This window comes from Anopheles moucheti, chromosome 2, assembly GCF_943734755.1.
Source record: "Anopheles moucheti chromosome 2, idAnoMoucSN_F20_07, whole genome shotgun sequence".
Lineage (NCBI taxonomy): Eukaryota > Metazoa > Arthropoda > Insecta > Diptera > Culicidae > Anopheles > Anopheles moucheti.
The window spans coordinates 63,697,024-63,714,540 of record NC_069140.1 but is presented as its reverse complement, the minus strand read 5'-3'; the positions used below and the strand labels follow the sequence as shown (position 1 = coordinate 63,714,540).

Below are 17,517 nucleotides of genomic sequence, written 5' to 3'. Positions count from 1 at the left end.
GAGGTTTGTTTGTTTGGTTCTTTTCAATTCGTAAGAGCCTTGACGGCGAACAAAGAGCATAATTCGAAATTGCGCACGTTTCATTGCACAAAGGACATTTCAGTAAGGGAGCATGATAGCATGGATGAATACCTCTGATGAAAGTAGCTCGGAAGGATAGTTTTACGAAATCTTCGACGAAAGCAAAACTTTTTTTTAGATACAGTCAAAGCCTTCATCGAATTTGATTGCTTCCACGGTAAAGAAACAGATTCATATGTTAGCATATTGACGCGATTAATTTTTTTTGTTATGTGGTGTTAAAAACTAGTTTATACTACAAGACATTGAAAAGGATGTCATATGCACTACTTCATGTTATTAGAAGCGTTTCATATGTGAGCGCCTCCACATTCGAGCGATTGCCCTGAAGGACGTGAATCCAATTCTTCATTTGTATAGGAACTCTATGCCAAGAATTTACCTTGTGGCTACGTAGTAAAAATGAGTTAATAGAGCATTATGTTAACAAGAAAATAACGTTAAGTAAACTGCTAATTATCAGTGTGTAGCATATACACAAAAAAAAATCCATTTTTCTATCTTATCCCGTGTTTTGTACTGCCGTGCAAAACTGAGGATAGGAACGAATAAAACAAACCGTTTTTTTAATCTAATCACATTTAATCAATAGATTAATAATAACATATCATTCACTCTCGTTTCAGGTAAGACGCGGCTCTTTAGTATTTGAATGTTGTCAGGTGATATTTTGATTCGTCAACCTTTGAGTGTGGCCTTGCTGCCGCCACCCTCATTAATAGAGTTTTGTAAAATTATGGCGGCAATTGCAACGCTAGCCAACCAGCAAAATATCGACGATGATGACATTTTCCTAGGTAAATTGTGAATTGTGGTAACATAGAGATTTGCTGTTCGTTCGCTGTGAAATGTTCCCTTGTCGTCGAAAGCACCGCTGTACATGCTTCGTTTATGAGTTTTCGCATTAACGCTTTTGCTATGCATTTTGTTTCAATTCTTCGCGGAAACCAAAAATGCTACTGTTAAAACAACTTCAATGCTTTAATGTATGTTCGTTGTTCGTATACCGACTATGGTACTGATCAATAAGTGTGTTTATGTGTTGTGTATTTCTAACATAAAAAGAAACTATAACTATCATATGTTGCTATTCGGTACATTGTTTGTAATGCACTAAATATGATAACTAATTAAGCATGTTAATACACTTATCATCAATAAATATTTTACATAAAAAAGATATTTGTTTTGCTAGATTTTTGTACCAACAACATACATTAATAGTAATCAAACAGATAGGAAATATATGTTGAAACATGAATCGGTTCGTAGAAACAACAATCGATTTGTTCGAATATCTCAGCTTTTCACCTGCTCCGGCCACTGTAGTCGAACGCATGAACAGCAATCAGAGTTAGAAATAACCTTTGGATTTTATCTAGACTTGAGATCAAGCACGTCCACCACCCTACCGTCTACGAGGGTAGAGGAGAAATCAGACAAAAGTCCATTTTGCCATTCGCCTCGTCCTCGTATAACACTTAAACCCTAAACTGGGTGCGTTCTATCGTTTAGTTGGGCTAAGAACGGCTGCCGACAGTGTTTACATGTCCATGAACACATCTGTACAACTCACAGGACAAGGTTTACCCATCCGCAATGGTCACCAGCCACTCCCGGCTGGATGTTCGACAAGCATTTCTTGCATTGCTGGTGGATTATTAGATTAGAGCAGAATTAGTTTTATGGTGTTTATTTTTGGCTCGTGAAAATGTGCTTTTATTGCATTTTAATTTATTTATTCCCTCGGCCAAGTGAATGTCCTAGAGAAAGGACTAGCTGGGTCGTAAAGTAAATCGTGCTAGATGGTGCGGTTTAGCACCCGTTCGCTTGACCGCAAAACGAATCGCACGGCTGACCTCATTGCTGGATGACTGATGAGGTTAGAATGGCTGTGTCGTGGCCAACCACACGAATCGGTTTGCACCGAAATAAGGTTTTGTAAGGAATGTCTAGAGCACTTTTAGAACAGTAGTAGAACAACTGTGTAGTAGAACTCTAGAAACGTTGGAACATGCTAGCAATATGTGTGTTTCACGATTGCTTATAGTATTGAAACGTAAAACACCAGTTTAATATGTTTATATACTATTGTAATTCAAATTATTATGGTACTAATACTGTTATGATTCTAATAATAGTGACCTGAGAGCAATGGTTTATGTTTAGACATTCTTCTTCCTAAACGTTTAATTTGTTTACCGTTTCGTGAACTTTTTTTGATAAAGCGTCTCAAGATTTCGAATCCAAATTAGATTAACAATGATATTAAATTTTATATGGTAGGTGTTTGATTGTTCGAAAAATATAGTATTTAAGGACTTTGACTCTTGGCTGGCCTAATGGGTTATTAAATTCATATAGACGCACCGAGTGATAGACCTGAAATATTATAATATTGAATCAATTAATTATATTGTTCAACAGACACATTAGTGGCGGATGAATGGCTCACCGTTATTCACATTTCAGCAAGCTATTATGGATGGTCCACCATTAAGAGTGAAACCAGTCTTAAGTATAGCGAATGACACTATCGCCTAATAGTTATTCCTGCACTAGCACACCAGCGCCCGATCCGGCGCAAGATGTACGCTTCCGAAGCAAAATGAGTCGCCTAGATGATTTGCCCATTAATTTCGACCCAAACCTGTGCCACAGGATGAACACTTTGTGCTTATCGCAACACGGTGTCGTAGTTGCAGCACACTGAACTTTTGCCATTACCGGTCCTAAATTAGTGTCGCCTGACTGTGTGACAGAGCCTTGAACTTTAACAGATTTCATCGAGAAATTGCACGTAGCCTTTGCAGGACGAGCATAAAAAATGCAAACAGCGAGAGAAGAAACAACATATTCCGACAAACACCACCAAATGGCATACTGGTAGATGGTTGCTGATCCATAAAATAATACCATTTCTCGCGGCAGCAAACGCTTTCTAACGCTTCGCACCTCCACCATGCTTACATTCGTTACGCAGGAATCGTTACAACTTAAATTCATACCATTTTGCAAATCCTGTACCAGCGTGTACGGTGGCTTTTTTCCAATTGAGCAAACATTTTCCCCTTTTCAAGAACACGTTCGCCATTTCGTTCCCGTTTATTCCTTCACCATTCAGGCCTGAAAAGCAAAAAAAAAATCGCTGACATTCTATGGCCATGACAGGCAAGGATCGCTATAGTCAAAGCCTTCCGTAGTCGGTCAGACAACCACACCAGTGGTGGAGCCAAGGCGACTTGACTGCCACATTTTTATGATTCAGATTTCATTACACGTGCGTCACTTTTATGAAGCCTGACGCCTGTTGTCGGCCTGCGAGAAGTTGCTTGTAAGTTTTTCCGGCATCCACGTTTCAGGTGTACGTCGGGTCGGTTTATGCTGCCGGCAAATATTAAGCTGAACTTTGAAGCAAAGGCAAAACGATCACGGTGTGCACTGTGGCTCACGATGTCTTATGTGGCAACCATTTGAACCGTGTAGCTGTGTCGCTCGGACAAAAAGGTTCCCCCCTTTGGTTTCCTTTCTGGCGACTTTTGGAGAAGAGAAAGAATAAGTTCCTTTATGTAGTGTGTTCACATACCCATTGCCACCGCCAGCCCCTGTCTGTGTGTGTGTGTATTTGAGAGAGAGAATATGGTTGGAAAATTGATCCGTTTTTCCACGCTCGGTTAGCTCTACAGGAGCGGCTGGACCGAATACAAGCTGACGGGAAAATCGATCAACAAGCAGTTGTTTGGGAATGTTTATAGCGAGATAGCATTAAGAAGCACGGTGCGCGCATTCATTTTAGTGTTGACTTCAGCTACAGGCGTTTGGGTGAAATTGAACGTTACAAATTAAGGACGTTACGTCAGTTGGATTGTCTGTTGAATGCGTGTAATGCATATATTGTTCGGAAACATCAGGACAACTAATAGTACGTATTTGTTAGAAAAGAGTGCAAAATTTTTACAAAACATCCATAAGATAACTGTTTTCGTTTTGGCAAAGCCATCGGCCGCTAGTTTGCGTTGAAGATTGTGTTGCGGTATGAAGTATAAATATGCAGAAAATGGTATTTTTCATGCTATTTTACAATTTTTCCTACATCATTACATCCTTTACAAGAAACGATGCTTAACTCGCGGCATCTACTATGAAGGTCCATGTTTAGGAATAATTTTAAGGGCATAAACAGATGCAAAATTAATCGCAACATGAAATGTAAGCGTATGAAAGTAAAAGAACAATGTAAAATAAAGGTTAGTCGCACTCATAACTCCAAACGATTAAGACTATATCATAGCCCATGATTTTCGCGTACAGTCCACAATGAATAATTTAAATGTAATGTAATTTCATCTCGATGATTTAGATTATGGCGGTGTCGTATTGGACACTTTCAGTTCATGACAACTAAGCCACATAGCAAAAGACTTGAGACATAAATTTACTCATTAACTTAACTTACTTATCAAAAATAAGAACTTATTTTAGAAGAATGAGACATTTTACCAATAAAACAAAGATTATTATTTGAGGCGACCCGGTGGTGCATTTGGTAGCGGCGCTGGTCCTACACGACTGGACCGGTACAAAATGTATACATAAAGTTTTATTTTAAAAATTAGTTTATACGGCTGAGCCGTTCTACCGAAGAAACAAATATTATAATTATCCACCAGCTATATATGGCTGATAAGGAAGAGATTTAGTTATGGTTAGAAGTAAATGAGTTATGGATTGTAAATTATGTATTCGAGCAATATTTCCATAGAATTTTCACAACTTGTTCTTTAAGATGATAGGTGTTGCATAAATTTTAAAGTAAAGCTACTATTAAAAAATCACTGTTCTAACTTGTATTACTGCCTTTGTGTTATTCTGTTCTACAGAAAATGGTCTTTTGAGCTACGAAAACCCCAACTATCATATGGATCCCCAGCGATTGGAACGCAATTCACATCTGTACGAGGAGATCATTTCAGAATTGCAACAGCAGGGAACTCTCGGACCAATCGCAGGCGTGCAGAATGGTTCACAAATGATCAGTAACAATCGCAAAGGCTACGGAGTGCTCGATCTCGGCACGATGGGTGTAGAGCTGAAGAGTGGTCCAGATGGAAGGTAGCTACGGAATTGCTTTGCAAACCTTTTGAAGTGTATATGTTGTTTACCGTCTCCATTGTTCTGTAGTTCCCCAAAGGAAAAGAAAACGTTGCTTAGTGATACGTCTCCAAACGAATCGAAAACACAGAAAGACCAAGAACCGGAACATGGTGAAAAAACGCAAGAGATTCAACACATTCCTGGGACATTAAATTCGGACGACCTGTACGCATTGCCGAACAAGCGGAAACAGTCAGATGTCGGAGAAGTGCCACCGGAAGAAGATGATGCGGAAGATGAAGAGCTCGATAGGGACGGGTTGGATGGCGAAGAGAAAGGAAAGCGAGAGGACATCGAAGGCATTGAGGATAAGGACAAAACGAAAGATTTACCACCGGGTTGGGAGAAACACGAAGGTATGTTACGATAGAGCAGCATTCTGTATGGTGCAGGTAACAAGTATTATAATCGTCTCGTCTGTTCGGCAATACGCAGATAACGGAGGTGCGTACTACTGGCATATCAAGTCGGGTACCATCCAGCGCGAACCACCACTGTGGCCAAAGGACTCGAGCAGTAGAGAATTGAAAACGCCTAGCATTCCCATACCGCGAAGTATACAAAATTCCTCCTTCACTCAAGCCTTGAACAACCTGTACGGCAATCCCAAGGATTTTACTGTTGGCGCAAGCGGCAACAGTAAATCCGCTCTATACGACAGTATGACGTCGTCCGTCACCAGAAGCAGTACCAGCTCAGCATTGGATCAGGAAGACGAACGTCGACGTCGAGAGGATGTTGCTTTAAAGTAAGTTCCGTGCCCTTCTGTAGGGTGTATTATCCCCCTTTAAACCCCATTGCTTTTTTTGTTTTCTCTTCAGACGACGAAGCTTTCCTTTGAAATCGGATACAGATCGACCAATTCGGTTCGCGGTGCGTTCGCTCGGTTGGGTGGAGATTGCGGAAGAAGATTTAACACCGGAGCGATCGTCGAAAGCCGTTAACAAATGCATCGTTGATTTGTCACTTGGGCGCAATGACATGCTGGACGTGGTTGGCCGTTGGGGCGATGTAAGTGGTCGAACCATTTTGTTTCTTATCGAACCAGTTTCTAAGGGTTTGTCTCTTTCTTTACGATGAAGGGCAAAGATTTGTTCATGGATCTGGATGAAGGGGCTCTAAAGTTGATAGATCCGGAAAATTTGACAATATTAAACTCACAGCCAATTCACACGATACGTGTATGGGGCGTAGGACGTGATAATGGCCGGTAAGTGTAATTCGCCTTATAATAGCTTCAGCACAGGACATTCTGGTTCGCTTACAGCAAAACGTAACCCATCCCCGATAGCATCGGAAATGGCCGACAATCGCCACAACCATAACAATCACGTTCTACCAAAGCAATTATTGTTTAGTTTCATTCTGTATGTTAACGTTTTCACTCATCCAATTTAGTTGTTCATGTCTGACATAGTTTTTTTTCCTTTAGACATATTAGCAGGTTTTATTATAAACTTACTTCTCTTACTTGCCTAACAAGATGTTTCCCTGTTCCTAACGTTATTTTTCATCTCTGTATCTTCCTATCGATTTTCTCGTTTATGTATGTTTTTTTCGTTTTCTGTTCTGTTTTCTACTTACCGGCGTGTTTTATTGACGGCGACGATAATAATGATGATGGTGTTAACGATGCACAACACACTTATACGCTAAACACAAATACGACTGACTCGCGCATGTGAACGATGCGGACGTTTTGTCCCGTTTGCAGTGAAAGGTAAATGAATGGATCCCAGTAATAGTACGTTACGTTTCGCAATCACACCAACCCTTGAGGGTCTTTGCTTTATACAGAAGTGAGCTCCCCCCAGAGATGCGAGACACTGTTTAGGATTGGAAACAAATCGATAGCATTAAAGCAATAAGTAATTCATCGGCCTGTCGCTCGGATTGTATTTGTGTGTTCTGTGTGTTTACTTTCGTTGCAGGGACTTTGCGTATGTAGCTCGGGATCGTCTTACCAGAATACATATGTGTCACGTGTTTCGCTGTGAAACTGCTGCCAGAACGATTGCAAATACGCTCAGGTAGGTTAGTTAAATTACTGTGACTTAGATTTTCGTATCGTTGGTGCATTGCTTCGAAAGACGCAAAGCCATGTAAAGCTATCTAGGGGATTGGTACTATGTCAGAAAGGCATAATAATATACGATATACGTGTTGAACGAATGTTATGAGGTAGATATGGGGTGATATTATTAGTAAATTAACGTCAAAAACCGATGACATCTGAAAATGTCAAGTAGTGTCCAAAGTTAGCCGCTTCACCCAAAAATGGGTGATGTGCTACACAAAAAAATCAAGTAAGCTTTGACGGCGGCCCCACTGCAATTTGCAGTTTTTGAGACTGCGTTGAATGTGGTAAATTCCTGCAGGTGGCGCTCAGCACTTAAGAAAGAAATTAGCATTGCATACCTTCCAGGGGTTTCATTCGATTGTGAAACATACACTATCGAGAACCGAGTTTAGTAGTTAAGAAATGCTGACAGTCGTTCGACGTCATCAGACAATGGCATATCAATCATTTACCAAGTGTTTTTGTTGACATATATCGAATCATTTCCTATTTTCAGAGATATTTGTAAACGGATAATGATCGAACGTTCCCTCCAACTCGACTCAAATGGATCCAACATGAGCAGCACACGGTGTGCCATACGTCCCACTGATCTACCGACTGAGAACAGACGCTGGATACGACATCGTAGGTGAAACGTCAATAAATGGTTCGATACGTTAATGTCAGTACTATTCCGCTTCACGTTCTAGCACAATCATTCCCTACCCCGATGGAAGAACCGAAGAAAGTATTACGGGCACAGTACGTGGGATGTGCGGAAGTAAGTCAGCCGACCGGTATGGAGGCATTGAACGATGCTATCGATAAATTGACTTCCTGCACGCCATCCGAAAACTGGGACTATGTGAACGTTGCTGTAGCGCCTAGTATGATCAGCGTCAACTCGTCGGTTTGTATTATAGACATTGCAACATTGAGCTCTGTGATGCATTATTAATTACATATTTATCTATTTACTATTAACTGCATGCATAAGGATCCTGACGGACGCTTGTTATGCGAATGTCGTGTGCGGTACTTAAGTTTCTTGGGTATTGGTAAGAACGTTCAGCAGTGCGCATTTATCATGCATACCGCTCAGGACAAATTTGTAGCCCATGTATTCTACTGCGAGCCAACAAGCGGACCATTGTGCAAGACGATAGAGGCTGCGTGTAAGGTAAGTGTTAAGCGCATGTGGCCTATAATTTTGTCTCAGAATACAAATCAGGATTTATAATCTTAAATAATGATTGGACTTTTACATCTTCCTATGCAGCTGCGATACCAAAAATGCTTGGATGCTCATCCAGAAGGCAGCGGTCGCTACTCGGCCGATTCGCAAACGCCTGGTAAGGGAATTGGTGCGACTTTAAAAAACTTGATGAGCTCGTTCTCGCTTAAAAAGGATAAGGTCAGCTCCTGAGAACGAGCCAGATCTCTGCAGGTACGATCGTTGATTTCGCATAATTACTTTTAATGAAGCAGAACCTAATCTTGTTTCGGTTTGATACTTGCGCGTATTAGGAAATCTGGCCACTTCCTCCAGAGAGGGAAGTCATTCCGCATCGGCATCTGCAGTCGCCCTTGATCAGCAAGAAAATATTTGAACATACCAACAGTCCGTAGCATTCGATGCTGCCAGTTGCCTGGCAGAAGATAAACCTAGCTAAATACAACAGCAACCAGCATCGGAAGACTACTTACGGCAAGGGTTCAGGTGCGGTTGATGGGCGCTTAGGCGCAGTAACCTTAGATGACCACCAACCGATACCGGCAACTATAATCAATGATGCCAACCAAGAAGCTGCTCTCGATATGGAGGAGGATGATAGTAGTATTAGGACGCTTGATTCCGTCATGGAAGAATCATTTGGAAACTGGTCTGATGGTCAATAGACGCGGTAGTCGATCACAATTTTAATGCTGCAGCAACTGTGAAAAATAGAGAGCAACGCAAAAATGCAAGACAAACATAAGACGAATGATAACGCATTAACCATACTTTATCAAACATGCGATCGCTTCAATGCGTGCTTGCAAGTAACGTTCGATATTGCTACCTTTATCCTCGGCGCCGTGTTGATGGAATTAGGGGAATCGTTTAGTACATCACCTTAGTGCACTGTGAGCGTAGATCGCCCTGTAGATCATAAGCGAAGAACATACAGCATCATCGGTCACGTTTTGTAAAACTGTGTTTATCATAAATCACTGTTGTGCGTACGAAAATTGGCTGCTGTGCGGTCGATGCGTGAAATAAGATTATGCACTTGATTTGGTAACACCATCATGGCTGGTTCGCGATCGTTAGCAGTAATGATCAATTTTACGAAGGAACTGTAAGTGGTTTGTATCATCACTATGAGGGTGAGGTGAATGTATCGCAGGATCAATTGTGAGAGCATCCAGGTATCGACCTGATAGAACGTAGGTTGCATCACTTGGCTTTACAAGAACTGCACGCTTGAACATGCAAACTAAACATGTGTATTCATTGGGAACTAAATGACAGCAGCGTTAGTAGATATAACAACGATTTTTGTTAATTTTTGCATAACAGTCAGTGATGGTTTTAGTTTTTCTTTTGTTTCCCACATCAATACTGCGAATATTTTGAGCCAGTTTTACTTTCTATATTTCGACGGTCGAATGGTCCTTCCGAGAACGTCAATAGAGACACTATAAAATTGAGTCGATTTTTTAAAATCGCTTTTAAGTAATATGAGATTTGTTGTTTAAATTCAATCTTGTTGTATACTCTTATGTTGTATGCACGGCTTTATTATCCAAAACGCCACTCATTAGAATAAAAAAAAACCGTTAGAAAATCGAAACTGCCGTTCAATTTAAAGATTTTTCCATGCTCGGTGTATATACATTTATACTCCTATATATTTTTGTAAAGGAACAGTAGCAAGATGACAAAACAGGGCAAGTAACAGTAGACGCATGGACTCGGAGTAACGAACGAACGAGGAATGAGGATATTATTTAACATTTCATTAAAACCAGTAGGACAAATACAACTATATAAAATGCTAGGGCACCAGGAGAATCATTTTTTAAAACATAATGAAGAAAAACGCTTGTGTAACGCCTTTTGCCTTGCGTGTACGTAAACCGATCCGTTGATTTCCCGAAAGAAACGTGATAGCTACCGCCTGTTTGGTAACGATTGTAGCGGTGCTTACAATGCGGATAAAAAAGTGACGATACTATAACATATATGTATTATTTTTGCTATGTAACAGATTGCGTTCGCTTTAGGAACTATTCTAAATAATGCATAAGGCAGAGATGGATAAGGAAGAAAAATGAACGGTACGGAAAATCCAGATTAAATAAAGTCAGAAGACAGACAAACGAATGGAAATGTAAAGAAAGTTGTTTAGAGAGAAAGAGAGAAACAGGAAGGGGGAGATAGACAGAAAAAGAAAGAGAAAAAGAAAGGAAAACCAATACGGAAATCTCTTTGAAATGAAAAAAAGTGCAGTGTAAACCAAACAACCAAAGGCTCGCGAAGTAGATATAGCGAAAAATTATTTGTAAAAAAGAAGAAAACTAAACCCCTCCCAGGATTATTTACTTCCATCCCTATGTCTCCTGCAGACTTTGCAGGGGACCACATATTCGTCCTTTCATTAACGTCCTTAAGATGTTGTCGGTTGTCTATTTGTATGCTTTGTTTCGCCTTTGTAGCGTACAAATCCTACCAAGCTGATCAGTAGCGCAGTAATAGTAATGTCTATTTCATGTCAGTTGTCTTTGTGCTCCGAAATGCATATTATTCATTTAGTTGCAAATTCAAAGAAATCATAATTTTATTATGACTGTTTTAATTCCATAGGTGTATTAAGTAAAGGTGTTGGATCATTTGGTCTCTTGATCATTGGAGTAGTAGTTTTTTTTTCGTAAAAATTTGCTAGAATTTCGGATTGCGAGTGCACCCTATGCTCCTTCCAATTGTACTACATTGCATGGACCAATTGTGCTATATTCGATATACAGCGGACACACATAAACTGTACACCGGAAACATGAATCAGGAATTTAAAAGGAACAGAGTACGGCACAAGGTTTGCCACCGAAATAAACAAACCAACAGAAGAAAAGCTTTTCTTAGCTATATTTCTTGCTATATTTTTGTTGACGCTTACAAGTGGCAGCTGGTCGAAGGTACCGATACCGAAAAATTGTCAGAAAGCGAATAGAGAAACAGAGGCGGCGGAAAGCAGTATCACATCGAGCTATTTTATGCTACCAAAGAGATATAACAAACCAATAAAGAAAAATGTTACAAACATGAAGCATAACACATAATCGATACTATAGGTAAAAAAGGCTTGAGGAAGCTTGCAAGAAACAATCGTGTATTACAATACAAGGAGAGAAGTAAAAAAAATAACAAACAAACAAACAAACTAACAAACAAAAGCTAATATCATGTAACTTTGCAGATTTTTTGTATAACTAGCTATAGCAAATGATAGCGAAAGAATATTTTAGTTAAAACAGTTGATCCACCGGGTTGTCACACATGAATAATTTCCGATTTCGTATGATTTAAATAAATGGCTTGAACCAAATTCAACAGTATACTATACTCTATTTATCAATTAAGTGTACATTTGATTGCATAATTGTGGTTGCGTTAGAAAAAAAAGTACATACGCGAAGATGGGTTTTGTTCAATTAGATGCGTAGTATTGAATGTTTAGTTAATGTGCTTTTGAAATTTCCATTTCTGTTGGTTAAGAACAAAATTCCTAACTACATTACAGATAGCTTTATCACTGTTGTACATACGTGATGCGGTGAATGTAAAACACTTTCCCAAACCAAATTGTCATTCGAATTGCTAGCTTAGCCTATGTATGCGTTAAGCAAGAAACGCATTATACAAGGGTACAACTCACCACCTAGCACCAAATGTGACTATGAAACAATGTTTAACCCGCAAAGCCTCGGTCCTATACAATACAGAATACAAAACAACTCTACAGGCAAAAATGAAGGAAGAAAACATAGAGAGCGATTGTTTGACACTGTTTTTTATTTGTCCTGCAAACCAATTTAAGCTCTTCAGAACAGGAACCAGATAACGTATCTATAAATCGTCAGACGGTTGTACAAAACCAATTTCTTCATTCTACCAGCAATAAACTATACGATGTGAATCCATTCAATCAATCTTGCTCATAGGCCCACAACACGCATTAAAGTGGGATACGATGCTAGCCAGCTAAATAAATCGCAATCAAAGTGATGCTTAGGGCGAACAGGGTAGTATAGCTTCTGACTGTCTCAAAATAACGCCTACAACATTGCAAACCTACCATCAGGACACAGCGAAGGACACAATGGTAGAAAGGCAGCAGCAATATCGCAGGACATGTAAGGTGGTGCATTGTTGTAATGAATAATATGCAAATATGCTATAAATCCCACAAAGCCTCGCAAAAGAGCAAAGAAAACAAACGAACAAAATATCAATATACAACAGCTACAATACAAATACCTACCAATCACGCCGCAGTAGCAAAATGAAGCAACAACAAGAAAAAACGCAACTTGCTACACATCTTTTTGCACTTTGATGCACCAACCATTTAAAACAAATGTTAGAAAACCACCATGTAATCTATAGCACGTGTACAACATGGTCTGCATGTGCAGACAGTATGGAATAGCAGATGAAAAAGAAATCCGATCCTTTGCCATAGAAAAGAATATTTATTGGAAAATCAAAGAGGCAATTGGCAATGGCAAGATGCAGTTTGCTAACCAGACACGAACACAATTAACTCACCAAAACAGTAACTGAAATAGAACGATCGAGCGATGTTTTTTTACTGACCAGTTTTGTTCAATCGCTAAATTGATTTATAGATGAAAATGACGCTGTTTTTGCAATTAATTTCCTTTGCCCTTAACACAAATCACGAAAGGTAAAGAAGAGGGGTAATGAACACACTCAACTTTGCTATTGTGGATCTAATTAGCGCATTCGTTACGGTGCATTATTGAGCAATAGAGCGTTAAAATGCGAAAAACGGAACTACACACACTCATACCGCCGTTTCGTTACGCTTTGCTATGCAGCAGGCAGGCATGGTCTTGAACTTGACCAATCTTGTTGGTAGGTTCGCAATGGGTGCAATCAACGTATCAATATGAGATGGATGTTTTTTCTTTGATGTTTTTGTCATTTAAATCGATAGCACATCGGAACAATAGTTTCATACAGTGCCACATGTCCTAGGTTTTGATGATGGAATAATAGAAAGCACAAGAAAGACACAACATACAGCCAGTTACAGCCAGGAAGGTATAAAGTACATAGGAATACACGTAATTGGAGACTTTTAGTGCCGGAATAGATGAACAGCTAGCTTAAAAAAGCGAAATGATTGACATTCTATGCAAATTGAAAACCCATAAAAATGTTTGCATTACGCATAAAGACAAAACGGAAAATGAAATGCTTTGAACGGGCGAAAAAAAAATAATGACTGCATCGCTTTTGATTATATTGTAAAGTTGTATAAAAAAAACATATACACGTATAAAATATATATGAACAAGAAACATACACCTAACAAAGTGAAGCGATTTGATGCAATGAAAGCTTTATTTTAAATTTATCTATCAATTTTCATCTTCGCATTGAATTTTACAAGTGTTCATATAATAGGTGTTTTTTTTCCGAACTCTCTGGTTTGAACGCAACCACAAGAATGGACCTTATTATTTCTGGCTATTCTGGACTTTTTTTACGGCATAGTCACCGCTACGTACTGGGGGAAACCACTGGATTGTATTTGGTATGACTTATGGAGGAAGGATTAGATTTGGTATAGTTTTTGTGAATGCGAACGCGCGTCATCAGTAAATATTGGCGTCACAACCGCTAAGCTACATGGAGGCGCCTTGTCGCTTCATCAACCGCACGTCTTATTATTGTTATTTTTGTTTCAAAAAGGACGGCCCAGCCGTATTGCTTTTAAGGCTTATGATTATTAGCACATGAATAACTGAAGATGAGTTTTGATGAATATTCATGATAACTCGAGAATACTTAGAATACTCATGTATACTCGGTATACCCACCCAATAAAAAATAATATTGAAGGATCGGACATTGGACAGATACATCGATGCCTGGGCGCCAAGTACGCATATATCTACTTGTAACGTGTTTGTTTTACTCCCACCGCTGGCCGCATTGTAAGGTTGGCGATTGTGATTGCCACCGAAACCAGCATTAGATGCATGCCAGTTTGCAAAAGTCCATCAATGAGTGAACATCGACACCAGAAATCCGACTAATCATTGGTGTTCCTTTATTGCAAATACCAGTGGTAACTGAGTGTGTAGTGCCCGAGAACGGATGCTTTTGGATCAGTTTTTTCGAACGAAGCGGTCACCGCCACTTACCGAAAGTCTTCGCTGCGGACTAGCTTCGGTGGCCGACTATGAGCGACGTATGTGCGAAACGGCTGATAGCTCCGTCACCGACTATTGTCGTGGCGGTGCGGCCAGTGAACGAACCGTGACACACAATCGCGCTGCTTTTGACCGTTTGATTATACGGCCACGATGCCTGCAACGTATTGGCGGTAGCCGTTCGCTGGCAGTAACCTCCTTCGGTGTCAGCTATCGCATGCCAATCGGGATTGCACCCGTTGCTCTGCAGTGTCTTGCACATCCTGAGGGCGAGAAAGCAATGGCACGGGCGGCTCGAACCTACGGAGTTCCATTTGTGCTGAGCGTACTTTCGAGCGTATCAATCGAGGAACTAGCAGAAGCCGTGCCTCGTGCACCGAAATGGTTTCAGCTGTACATTTTTAAAGATCGAGAACTAACCGAATGTCTCGTTCGTCGTGCAGAGAAAGCACGGTTTCGGGCGCTCGTAATTTGCGTAGACACACCGGCCCCAGGATTGAGTCGAACAGAGCGGAGGAACCCCTTAACATTACCACCGAAGGTGACGTGCGCTAATTTCGTTCCAAGTGGAAATACTTCTAACGGAAGCAACAAGGCAAAGTCATGCTCGGCTAGCGTGCTGGACTATGTACGCAGCCAGCTTGACCCTAGCCTCGGATGGGACGCAATACGGTGGTTGATGGGCATCACGACGCTGCCGGTCATTGTGAAGGGCATTCTTAACCGGGCCGATGCACTCATTGCCGCGGATATTGGCGTGCATGGATTAATCGTGTCGAACAGTGGAGGTCGCCAGCTTGACTATGCACCTGCTGCGGTAAATATCGTTGCACAACAGAAGAGCTTTATCACATTAATTGATTATTCATAGTTTTCGAAATGTTCAGCTGTATTCGAGCTGTATGTTGAGCTTAATATATTATGAAAAACAAAGCAGTAAATAGCTGCAAGTGTTCTGTTTGATATAAAAATCTATACGGCACTGTATGTCAATGTATCAATTACATCTCGTTGCAGATTGAGGTTCTACCAGAGATAGTGAATGCCGTTGGAAACCGAGTCGAGGTAATGCTAGACAGCGGTGTTAGCCAAGGTACGGACGCTTTCAAGGCACTAGCAATTGGGGCTCGTATGGTATTTGTCGGACGGGCTGCAGTGTATGGGCTGGCAGTAAACGGACAACGAGGCGTTGAGGAGGTTTTGGACATCCTTAAAACTGAGCTCGAGTCTACGATGCTTAACGCTGGTTGTGGTACGTTGGCTGATTTAACACCACACCACGTGTGTCATGAGGTGCAGCTATACTATCCTTCGGTAGCAGAACAGTTGCAAAGATCTTGGCGAGGTGAAAGTTTTCGCAGCGATCGTTATCGATCACGCGACCGTCGAAGTAATGCTGAAACGTTCGACGGAGATACTGTGCAGAGTGCCGAACGTGAAGATGACGAGAATGTCCGTATACGAACGGAAAATGTTTCCGAACGGGTTACGTTTCAGCAGCGTGGTGTTGATACGGTAACCATCGATGGACAATCCTGTCCGGAAGCAAAGCATATCTTGTCGACACCGACAGTAGTACCTCCCCCATATCGAAACGTCCCTTTGCAGATAAGCGTTCCCCGAGGAATATTCCGTTCGAACACCAACAATTTATCAAAATGTAACGGCAACACTGCTTCACAATGCCCCTCGGATGGAAATGTAAAATCGGTTAGATCCGTGATCAACAGAAAGGAATTTTCATCAAGACGTTCAAAATCACACTCTATGCAAAATCTTGTTACCGTAGAAAGCGGAAATTGTATTAATTAACCGTCTCTCGGCGAATATTATTCTCATTGCTTTCAATATATCCTGTTAGAGATCGCAAATCGCATAATAAACAAACAAATAACTAAAACTCCGAAAACCTACTTTAAATCATCAACTTAGTTTCTTCACAGTCGACAAGAGTACTGTTTCAATTTAACTTAACACACAGTCTGCGCTCTGTTTCTTTGTTAAGTCACGAAAGCGTCGAACTACATCGTCACAGTCGTTGATTCCAGTAAACGAGGAAGTGTAAACTGCTTGATCTGATCACCACCAGCTGTTATTGTTGCAGAAACTAAATCAATTATTTAAAATTGTTCAATTGCGTTTGTGTTAGTGTCCATCTAGCAACATGTATTACGTTTCCGCAGAACCACTTCTAGAATAGATTCAATACTTGAATGAAACTGGCTTTACATGCTCTTATTTCGTCAGTATCCGATTGCACGCAGGCCACGATGGATCTTAACCGTAAAGCCTTTGATATTACTATCAAACACAACTCTCAGGTAGATGAGATGCTACCTCTGGTGATAGGACCTCTCTCTTTTACCAATGCAGCCCTTCAGTGTCACTCATCTGCATATTTGACGGCGGCGAAGGTAGCAGAACGGTTCGGAATTCCATACGTCCATACAATAAGATCGCCTTTATCGATAAATGCATTCGATGGAAGACATTTCGATTCCAAGATGGTGCGGTGGCTTGAGGTTTTCCCGTTCGTAGATGTATCGATTCTACGTTCTTTGGTGAGCCGTGCAGAAACGTGTGGTTTTAGTGCGTTTGTACTGTCCTTGATGGAACCCTACGCTCTGGTAACGAGCATATTTCCTGAGCACCCAGCAGATCGTCATATCCGTTTTCCTGATCTTGAAACAATGAAAGCTGACGATACACACCGAGCGAATAAGGTTCTTACGTTATTAGAGCAAAGACAGTGTATAACCAATATTATTCAA

General features: G+C 40.6%; 2 protein-coding genes across 2 annotated transcripts; both read left to right on the top strand.

Moving 5' to 3' along the window:
• Positions 1 to 733: 733 nt before the first annotated feature.
• On the top strand, positions 734 to 13,137 carry LOC128299378 (protein Fe65 homolog). The gene is made up of 13 exons (XM_053035325.1): positions 734 to 878; positions 4,962 to 5,193; positions 5,263 to 5,591; positions 5,671 to 5,983; positions 6,057 to 6,246; positions 6,318 to 6,445; positions 6,950 to 6,955; positions 7,167 to 7,265; positions 7,812 to 7,942; positions 8,008 to 8,207; positions 8,295 to 8,477; positions 8,577 to 8,744; positions 8,825 to 13,137. The coding sequence occupies exons 1-12, from the start codon at positions 734 to 736 to the stop codon at positions 8,721 to 8,723; spliced, it is 2,103 nt and encodes a 700-aa protein (XP_052891285.1). The 3' UTR covers positions 8,724 to 8,744; positions 8,825 to 13,137.
• Positions 13,138 to 14,690: 1,553 nt separating this feature from the next.
• LOC128298648 (uncharacterized) lies at positions 14,691 to 16,558 on the top strand. Its single transcript, XM_053034417.1, has 2 exons — positions 14,691 to 15,563; positions 15,764 to 16,558. The coding sequence occupies exons 1-2, from the start codon at positions 14,691 to 14,693 to the stop codon at positions 16,556 to 16,558; spliced, it is 1,668 nt and encodes a 555-aa protein (XP_052890377.1).
• Positions 16,559 to 17,517: the final 959 nt, after the last annotated feature.